Source organism: Stegastes partitus, unplaced genomic scaffold (genome assembly GCF_000690725.1).
Source record: "Stegastes partitus isolate 25-593 unplaced genomic scaffold, Stegastes_partitus-1.0.2 Scaffold2, whole genome shotgun sequence".
In the NCBI taxonomy this organism is placed as follows: Eukaryota; Metazoa; Chordata; class Actinopteri; family Pomacentridae; genus Stegastes; species Stegastes partitus.
In genome coordinates, this window is record NW_007577733.1 from 806,123 (window position 1) to 816,775 (window position 10,653).

A 10,653-nucleotide genomic window follows, 5' to 3' on the forward strand; every position below is an offset into this window, starting at 1 on the left:
TCTTGAAACCTTTGTATCGTATCAGGGGACTCCAGTCTAATGCTACCCTGAAAAAATGGCACTAAATTATTACCTGATCCTGGATCGCAAAACTCAGGTTAATCTGATCCAGATTGAACGTTTTAATCAGAAAAGATTCCTTTTGTCACCTTTTGGCTCCCGATCCAGGCTGAAAAGCCACATGTGGCTTTATATGTTTGCAATGATCTACAGTGTTTTCCTTTTTTCAGATGTTACATTAACATAATATCTTAAAACTAGATGTCTACCGCTAACATTAACCTTCTACACTGTTATCAACACATGGTGCAGACTGGAGACCGTTTTCTATGCTTTCAGAATATTTTACTGCCCAGATCCTGTTTCACTGATGTGTATTTCATTCATATTTCATTTCATTTCATGTTGGCCATCAAGCACCTTCCTCCAACACAAAGCAGATGAGCTACAAATCTGAGGCCTGTCCAGGAGCTCGATTACATTTGGCCATGACTATGTTGAGATGTGTTGGGCCAACATACAACATACATACTGTCACATTACCAAAGTACTCAGGTATGTTTGGTGCTTATAAGAGGAAGTACAACTTGAATGGTTTGCACACTTCATGTAAACGGACCTTGAATGTTCCCGTCACTATGCAAACAGCAGTCTGTGACATGAAACCTGACATCACAGACTGCGGCTTCTGACTAAAAACTAGTTTACAGGCTCCCGGTTTGAGTATGTTAGCAAATGTGCTCTTTTAACAACTCAAAACACATCAGCTCTGCATTTAAAAAAAATAAATTGGTATTCTTCTACAGACTCCTTCTCAAAGCTCATGGTATCAACCCTCCTTTCACAGCTAAGGTGGAATGTGACTAATACAGCATAACAAGACAGACCAGCTCCTCTGTTTTCTCATGTTACACTTAAACTGAATTACTAAGAAGTTTTGAGCCTGTGGATGATAAATTCCTATTTAATCCCACAATAGATTAACTTCTTCTTTCAGTTTTACATCCTCTGAAACAGCTTCACACAGTATTTACATGCGGTTACTTATATATCCTTCATTACTGTGCTGATGTAAAACACTCTCCTCCACCCTGGATCTCTAAATGCCTTTCACATCCTGCATCCTGTATGGATCCTTCACGAGGCCCCACATAAAGTGAAGCACGTTTGTCTGCCAAAGCATCGACTTGTGCCAGAATATTTTCAGATGGCCACCGGAGCAGACAGCTGCAGGACAGACACGTCCCGAGCTGCCGAGAGCACACGCCGTTTACAGATTTCATCTTTATTTTTTTTCAAGTATTTCACATGCATCCACAAAAGAGTAACAATTTAACACTGGAAACTGTCTTAGAAAGTTGGCACACATGAACGCTGGCTGTCAACAGTACTGGCCCACATCCATCCGTAAGGCTCATCTTCCACACAACTCATAAATCACGAAAATCTTGATTTCAGGGTGGCGACCTCTCGTCCGTCTCTCAGGCTCGTACGAGTTTCAACACATAGAGATACACATGATTTTCTCAGCTTATTGTCTAGATTCATCTGCTCAGCTACAGACTACTTTTAGCAAAAATTACAAAATAAGGCAGCTGCAAGACAAGACAAGAAAGTTTAAAAAAGAAAAAAAAAAAAGTGACAACTATGTATTGGCATCTACGCTTAACAGAAATTCCCTAATTAGATCCCAGGAGTGACAAATGATCTCCGACGTTCTCGGGTCCCTTTTCGTTTTGGTCAAACTGAGCCGTCCCTTGTGATTTCCCCTTTTCGTACGTTTCCCTTCTGCTTGTTTGTCATTGGTGAGATCAAATAAAAGAAGAAGCAGCGAGTGTTTTCCCTCTCTAAAATAATATCAACTAACACACACACAACAATAAAATGTGAAGTCGGTTTGCACCAGGAGCTGCCCATCAGTGACCTGCAAACAGAAAACAGACAACACCTCTGTTGAACTTTTACATTCATCCAAAGCTGCAGTTTATTGAACAACTGGAGTTTGTAATCTGTGCCAATGCGTGTAAAACATGATTTAGTTTGTGCAGTGCGCGTGAACAGCCTTACCTGTGGAAGGCGACTGTTAGACCATCTCATACTGGTTGTTGGTTATGTATCGAGACAAGCAGCAGGCCAGGAATATCCCAATGAGCTGAGAGGAAATGAGTTTCACAAAATACAGAGTTGTCACGGACACAGTTCCACTCAAAACACAATAAATTAATCTTTGTCCTTCTTGTAGAAAACTATGGATTATATAGTTCTTCAACCATTTCCAGAACAGAGAACACACATTAGTGCTCAGACAGGCTACAAATGAGTGAATCTTTAAATTATCACAGCTAACACTGGAGACTGTCTTGTCACAATCCAGGTTGTGAATCTCCCGTTCACCGCTACACGAGTAATAGTCGATGATTTGAGCCTGGAGTGTTTCCCAGTGCTGCCTCGGTTGTGGCTTTCTGGGTCACACTTACTTTACACTCTCCACCTCTGTTGTAGAGATTCAGGGAAACAAGGAGTCGCAAAAAAGAATAAAAAAATCTGGACGATCATCACAAGCTCCCTTAATGCTGTAATGATTTCTACATTAGTCATTTTCAAAATTTGTTTTCAATCTGACTGAAATAAAACATGGAAATTAGCCGTCTGGAAAGGCCTTTATGCTAAACTACACTAAGAGTCTCAAAACCAGGACACTCGCTGGCTGATCCAATCACCTGCATCTGCACACGCTGCTTTGTTTAGACGCTTTTTGTTTGGAAACTAAACAGCTAAATGCAAGAACAGTTTAGCCCGTGAACCCCCATCAGACTAGAAAAGATATACAATGATTCATATCTGTATAATAAAGGAAATGTGTAATGGAAAAGGTTGAAATATGCGAAATTATCCTTTAATAGCTGACTCTATAGTGAGCCAAAACATTCTGACAAATATTGATCAACAACATGGAGGCATTATCCATCCATTATCTGTACACCACTTAATCCTCACTAGGGTCGCAGGGGGGCTGGAGTCTATCCCAGCTGATTTAGGGTGAAGGCAGGGGACACCCTGGACAGGTCACCAGTCTATCACAGGGCTACACTTAGAGACAGATAACCAGCACATTCACACCTACGGACAATTTAGAATCACCAATTAACCTCAACATGTTTTTGGACCGTGTGGGAGGAAGCCGGAGAACCCGGAGAGAACCCACACTGCATGGGGAGAACATGCAAACTCCACACAGAAAGATCCCGGTGCCCCCACCGGGACACGAACCGGCGACATTCTTGCTGCGAGGCGACAGTGCTAGGGGCATTATGTTAGGTAGAAATTTCAGACTTAAAATCCAGATATTGGATAGATGTAAACAATTTCATTTTAAAGGTATCGACACATTCAGATCCTGTTTGAAGCCTCCATTTCCCCCCCAAAAAAATGACAGAAGTGAAAGAGCAACACATGTATGAGGTGTGACCTTGTGGGTATATATTGCGCGACACGCTAACTGGTCGCTGCTCACAGCAGCATGGACAGTGACATGCAGCCAGCAGTCAGAGTAAACCAGGGGTGAACAACTACTGTCAGACTCTCTGTGTCACCGCTAGAAAGACATGAAGCCTGACGGAGCTTTGACAGTCACTAGAAGAACATTTATGCTGCTTTCTGTGTCGGTACCGATGTTGTACCTGCGCTCCCGGCTCTCTGGTCTGTGAGTGAGTGTCAGTATACACCTGTACCCATGGTGTTTACTGTGCTTAACCTGTTGTTGTTTAGCTCAAAATATCTTGTTAAGCTCTGAATACACTCATCATAGGTGGGCACATGTTGTTTTATACAGCTAGAGGAGAGGAGTAAACGATGAATAGCCATGTTTTCATATCACTGCCAAGCAAATTTGTGGCGAACTTTGAAAATGTAAATAAAAATGTTATGAAGACAATGTGAACTAAGTGCTTTGATAGGAATAGATTGGGCCGCATAACGCTGGTGATAGAGGCGACATTACGCATGGCTGGAACAAACAGTGAAGAAGAAGTAAAGGTCATGAACCAGAAAGAAAACCAGTTGGGAGCCAGCTGCTAAAAAAACTTAATGGAGATGAAGAAACTAACAAATCTGTGCCCATCTATGAGAGAGCAACAGAGAGACATCTTAAAGTATTTTCTTTGGGTAAGTTGTCATTAGTCTTCCATGTCAGGTGGTATTGGACGTGTTTCTTGCTATCAGGAGACGAAAACAATTAATAAAAAAAAAAAAAAGCTGAACCAGCTGATCACACATTAATTAAACGTTTGCCTCATCAAGTGTATCCATCTCCGGTTATTTGCAATAATGATTTTCTGACAAAGATAAGAACAACTTTAAGCAAGCATTAAAACCATTCTTGTAACTAGGATGTTTGTTGAGTTTTTTTTCTTAAAATTTTGCAGCTCCCATAATGGTTTTTCTGATGCTGTACTTAAAAACACATGAAAATACGTTACAGAAACACGACTAATGACCCGACTTGTTGATGCTCATTGCAGCTCTGTGTGTGAGAGGTTACAACAGCCGTAGTTGACCTACAAGCTAATATATGACATACCTGGAAGAATGCGATCCCAAAAGAGATCCCAGCGATGATTCCCAGGTTTCCCTCCATCACAGTGGTCACCAGCGCGAAGCAGCCCTACACAACACAAGAACACACACTTGTAAAGGGACGTTTCCAGTTTTCTACACACCCTGCTGGACGATGTGATCTAAACTCACCGTCGTGTACACTTCTTTCCCAGCCTTGTCAAGGTCTTTCAGGTTCTCACTTGAGCAGTCGGCGCTGGGCTTACAGCAGCTGGTAGGGACGCCGTGCTCTTTAAAGTAAGCCGTCTCGCTCCAGTCGGTGTAATTTTTCACTCCGCAGCAGTGCAGCTACATGGAAAAAACACAAAACGCACACTAAGTTGTCACGACTTTCCTTATGCAAGAAGAAAAGGTTTGTTTTACAGAATGAGGGGGAACAGCTGGATGATGGGTTTTTCGCCACCACACAATGGGTGATGTCACTGCAGATGTTTTGGATTCCCCTATTTGGAAAACAGCTGCAGCGACGACAGCAACATGCCTGAACGAGAGCGTCGCTGCGCCGCTTCCATTCTCTCTGAGGTTCAGTTTAACCCTCTGAGACCCAAAAACCACCTGCAGCTTTCAAAGGTGTGCAATTTTTTAAAGAACAGACTCAATAATTAGATTTTTTTTGGCTTTACGATGGTCACTGAAACATTCCTCTGTGTTGTGCCCTCTCATTGGAAACGCTCAAAAACCATCAAGATATGTCGTCTAAATCATTATTCTACGTCTCTCCATAAGAATAAACAAATAAACCAGGTGCAATAGCTGCATTCTGAAAAAAACGAATTATTCTGCACTGCTTGGTGGAACTGTGAAACCATGAGAGCGTCAACTGTGACAAACATTCAGAGACTTTTAGGCTGAACTTTAAACTGAGAGCAGATATGAGAGAAGTGCTGAAACAAGAAAAAAAAGATAAGCAGCAAAATATCTATAGCATGAAAAGTTTTTGGTAACACCTTCTGGCATGTGGAAAAAAATGTTGATTCCATGTTTTTGCAATTTTTTGTAAAATGAAAAATGAAAGAAACGCAGCTTAAGTTTAGCTTTTTTTTTTCCCTACGATTAATGCTACGACTGTGTAATCCTGCATTGTAGCCATAGCTGTGCAGTGTTAGAATGTTATGTTAAACAGGAGTCCTTTGGTTTACTACGATTGACACAACAACGTTAGACAGCAGAGACATCATTAGTATAACGGAGAAGCTTCCACTCACAGTCCTCTGGATGGCGTCGACTGCAGAGCTGCTGCTGTCGGTGCTGTTGTAGGACTTCACAGCGTTCTTATAGGCACTGCCTAATTTGGCCTTGATCTGGAGAATTAAGCACAAAGTTGATTACACATTTTAACAATCTAATCAAAGTCAGTTTTCAAAAAATATTCAACGCTTTGAACCTCACCTCATGCCTGAAGATGAAGCCCGAGACTCCGGCCACCAGCTCAGCCAGGAACACCAAGGTCAAAAACATGGCATACTGAAGCAACAAGAGAAGAAAACAGTTACACAAGGTCACATCTGAGAGGGATTATTTCCAAGTGCTCCTTCACCGACCAGTTTCAGCATCCATGGGCTGCCACGGCATGTAGCGAAGCATCCGAACAGTCCGAAAATAACGATGGTGGCTCCGGTCCCAATTAGGACATATGGCGCGTTGGTGCTCTCCTCAGAAGCCAGGGTGATGTAGGCCTCCAGGCTCACCTTCCCCCACACCCCGACGGCCAGCAGGATCACGCCTGTGAACTGAACACGACAGCAGGGCGAGTCAGCGAGCGGCATCAAAGAGCCACAGAGGAAGACGAGCAGGGCTTTTTAGGGCTGTGACCGTCACCAAACCGAAAATTAAAGGCTCATAATCATCAGGTCAGTTAGTCACCGCTACGGTCACCGTGAATCCTCTTATTTTGTTGTTGAATCTACAGAGAATATTTAGAAGTTCTGTCATGTCAACAGATGATAGTTGAAGATATATATTAAGACAACTAAATCAAGGTTTCCTTCACAGTTTAATAATGTGCTATTCAGGTTCACGTCCACTCTGTCGAATATAAAGTATAAGATTTGGCCTTTAAATAAAAGAAATGTAATCCGGAGCAAACATGCTTCCAAGTGTGATTATTTTGGTCCAATGTCATATTAACTCTAAATATTGGGAGCACAAAAATAACAACAACAACAACTGCTGACTCTGGAAACTTTTCATGATCTTCTCACAGTTTCGTGCAACCAGAAATGCATTTTGAAAACAATCAACAGACTGAACAATAACAAAAATGGAGTTGAAAGCCCTGTCTGATTTATGCAAGCCAGAAAATCAGCCCCCATCACTGATCAAATCCTTTTTTAAGCAGGAAATGCTGAGCACTTGCTGGTTTCAGGTCCTTGAGACATCACGCTTTGCTTCATCACAACTGACATTAAAAGTGAATATTTGGTGTATTTTGAACACATTTCTGACGATTCTCTGAGATTTAAGAGACCAACTATCAACTAAATTAGGAAAGTAGTTGTCTGATTAATGCGAACCCAACCGTTGACACCAGCTGAGATCTTCCATCATGTTTGAGGGACAGCCTCTGCAGGCGTTATTATTTTTGCTCTAGAAATACCAAGTGTTACTGCATAGCCGCTCAGACGGACCCAAGATCTGCACCGAATCTGACAAACATCACAGACACTTTTACTTAAGATCCACAACGAGCCAAATCCAGGAAAAAACACAATTTCCCTTATTGATTTCCTTTATTACATCTCGACTGTTCCCGGGGGAGCAAATGCAGATGAGCTGGAGGGGAGATGGTGTCTGAGACAAGACGTGTATCGAGACAAACAGGATATAACCTCCTTTATTTGATAAGCTCTTCTTCCACTCATGTCAGTCACAAGACGTGATAAATATGCGGCGTATTATTTATTTATACCTGTCAGTGTTTTTTCATAAAAACACATCAGGGATACAACTCCGGCTTCAGCCTGTGGTTCAATTATCTCAGCATCTTTTCCTTTAACTCTCCCCACACAAGTCATTAGCCTGCAGGGAGGCATCAGCTCAACCAGCCAACAGCAATAAATTGCCAGATAAAAGCACAGACCTGAACTTTATGTCAGCGGCAGCCTGAGATGGCTGTTTGCTCGGTACAAAGATTAACAGGAAGAGCAACGATAAGGGTCCATTTTCTTCTGAGGACAATGTTTATTTTCTGTAAGTAAGCATATGCTGCGTGTAAATGAGGGTGAAGCTCATCATTGGTTTTATCCTAGCGATTGTTTTCTCTATTAATCGTTATGAGAACAACATGAGGAAACAGTGAAATCAAGTGTTCACTACAGGTCATGGATTTAAATCATTTGTTTCATTAGAACAACAGTCCGGACTCCAAAATATATTCAGTTTACTGTTATACATAAAAAAGAAACCCACTGACTAACTGATGAGTCCAATAAAATAACAGAAAAACAGCTGATTAATCTTACAAACAAACAATCTGTCGTCTTTCCTCCTCAAATGTGAGGACGACTGACTTTCTCTTATATGATAATAAACTAAAAGATTTTGGGTTTGAACAATACATTTGAATAATTTAAAAATGTTGCTTTACATTTTATATTTTACCCAATATTACATGTTGTATTGTGCAGTCTGGCTCAGATGCTGTAGAGCCTTGTTTCATGTTGTGTCAATGGTTTGATAAAGTCACTGTGTCTCCGTCTGTCTGCTACATAGTAAATACTGAACTGAGGCGTCACTTTAAAGTATTCAATCAAATCACAATGTCTGTCACACAAATCACTATTAGCCATTCTTGTAATTCTTATGTTAAAATCCTTAAACCTACTTTAAAATCACTTTCTCAAAAAGAAAATTCCCTAAAATTAGTATCAAATTAAGATTTTATTTTTTGAAAGTAGAAAATTAATTCAATCAAACTCTATTATTTATTTTAGGCCAAAATGTTCTCATTGCAGGTTGCTATTCTATGGTTTCGTTACTGTTTTATCAGTCATTAGAACATAGTATGAAATGATTAATCAGAGAAAATAAATGTACTGAATAATTAAGTTGTTTAATGCAGTGCTATAGTGGAGCTGAATCTTTTTTAGTTATTTGGTCTTTTGTCCTGTTATTTACATGGAATCAGTGAAATTAGACTTTTTTTCATGATAAAATGAACCAACTAATCGTCAAAATAGTTGGCGATTAACTAGTTGATTAGTTGTAAACCAACTGGTCTAGAAAGTGTGACAAGATCGTGAAACGTGAATCAGTGTTTGGAAAAGTCCAAGATGACGTCCTCAAATGTCTTGTTTTGTCCACAACGTAAAGATATTCAGTTTACTGTCACAGAGGAGAAAACAACACAGAAAAATGTCTGGCAATCTTAGAAACTCAATTAAGAGAATTTAGACTAGTTTAAAAAAAAAAAAAAAAAATCACACAAATCAATTGATCAATTATCAAAACAGTTGGTGGTTAATGTCACAGCTAACACATAGATTAATTGCTGCAACTCCAGTCATAAATAATTTAAAAAGCCACCAAATGTGCCTGTATACAATATTTGTTGTCATTAATGAATTACTGAACTGCTTGATGAAGCTTGTTCGTGGTACAGAACTGAAACAGACCAACTGATCATCAAACAACCAGAGATTCAGTTCAAAGCGGACAACCAAAAGATTAGTCATTGCAGCTCTAAGGATGAATAACCTAATAATAAAAATGACCCCCATTGCTGCTGGCACAGATGATTTTTTTTATCATTAGTCGTGGCATCGACTGCTTCTGGCAGCTTTAACTATTACATTAGTCAAACCCGTTAATCGATTCTCAAAAATAATTTGATATTAGACAAATTAAAAACTACATTTTCAAAATAGCCATAAACTTGTTTTGTCATCTTTGTTCTTCTGATTTATTTTAAAGTTACTCAAACCGATTAAATTGATTATTAAAACTAGATGGCGATGAACTTAATATCATTCATTGCAACTCTAGAGTTAAAAAACTTGATAATAGAAATAATCCCCTTGTTGACATTAATTGATGCACTGACTGCTTGTTGCAGCTTTTACAAAACTCAAACTGATCGATCAATTATCAAAAATGAAAGGTGATTAATTTAATAAGAGACAACTAATGAAATAATTATTGGAGCTCTGAGGATAATTAACCTGATTATAAAGATCACCACCATGTTGGATCACAGCTGAAAGACATTCAGTTTACTGTCACACAGAAAACAACATTTTCACAGTTTAGAAGCTGCAATCAGAGATTCTGGACTTTTTCTTTTAAAAATGACTCCAACTGAATATTCGATCATCAAAGTAGCTGGTGATTAAATTAAAAGCAGACTAGACAGCTGTAGAGACAGATAAGTTGAGTATAACTCTACAGCAGCTGCCTGCTACAGTCGTGTTTGTTGTCGTTAATCGATTAATCGACTGCTCGTTGCATCTGACCGTATCTGAACTGAGCAGTACTGATGACATGGACCTGTACTGATGACATGGACCTGTCCTGTGTCTCCCTCCTGCCTAAATCATGTGTATTTACTGGTAAACTAGCTTGTTGGGTGTTTTGCTGCCGGCTAACAGCGGAGCCACTCGGTGATAAACTCAACAACAATCCGCCTCAACATCTCCAACGGTCGCTGGGTTTCCAACAAGTGGTCGTCGGTGTAAAAACCACAACAAAACCAGCCTCAGTCCGACTTAGGGACATTTTTGTTCCACATATCTAACTGGAGCTGTGATTTAACGAGGCGCCGTGTTTCGCCTCGTTGGCAGCGGCGCCGCTTTGAGCCCATTGTTGCTGCTTTCAGAGCCCGTTGTCCCCCATTACAGCCCGACACTCACCCAGAAAATGAGGCTGTAGGAGATGAGGAAGGTCTTCAGGCAGGTGATCACCGGCTTCGTCTGAAGCCGTCGAGACGGCGGCGACATGCTGCGCTTCCACTTCGGAGCCCAAAACACAGAGAAAAGTTCACTTGGCAGCGTCCCGGAGCGGAGAGAGCCGAGAGGTCCAGGATAAGCCGAGCAGAGAGGGGAA

The 10,653-nt window shown here is 40.6% G+C and overlaps 1 protein-coding gene across 1 annotated transcript; it reads right to left on the reverse strand.

The window, feature by feature from the left end:
• Positions 1-1,269: 1,269 nt before the first annotated feature.
• Positions 1,270-10,653, reverse strand: tspan6 (tetraspanin 6). Its single transcript, XM_008275676.1, has 8 exons — positions 10,461-10,653; positions 6,156-6,344; positions 6,004-6,078; positions 5,820-5,915; positions 4,747-4,902; positions 4,580-4,663; positions 2,068-2,152; positions 1,270-1,924 (listed from the first exon to the last, which is right to left on the reverse strand). Exons 1-7 carry the CDS (start codon positions 10,545-10,547, stop codon positions 2,084-2,086), a joined length of 756 nt encoding a protein of 251 aa, XP_008273898.1. The 5' UTR covers positions 10,548-10,653; the 3' UTR covers positions 1,270-1,924; positions 2,068-2,083.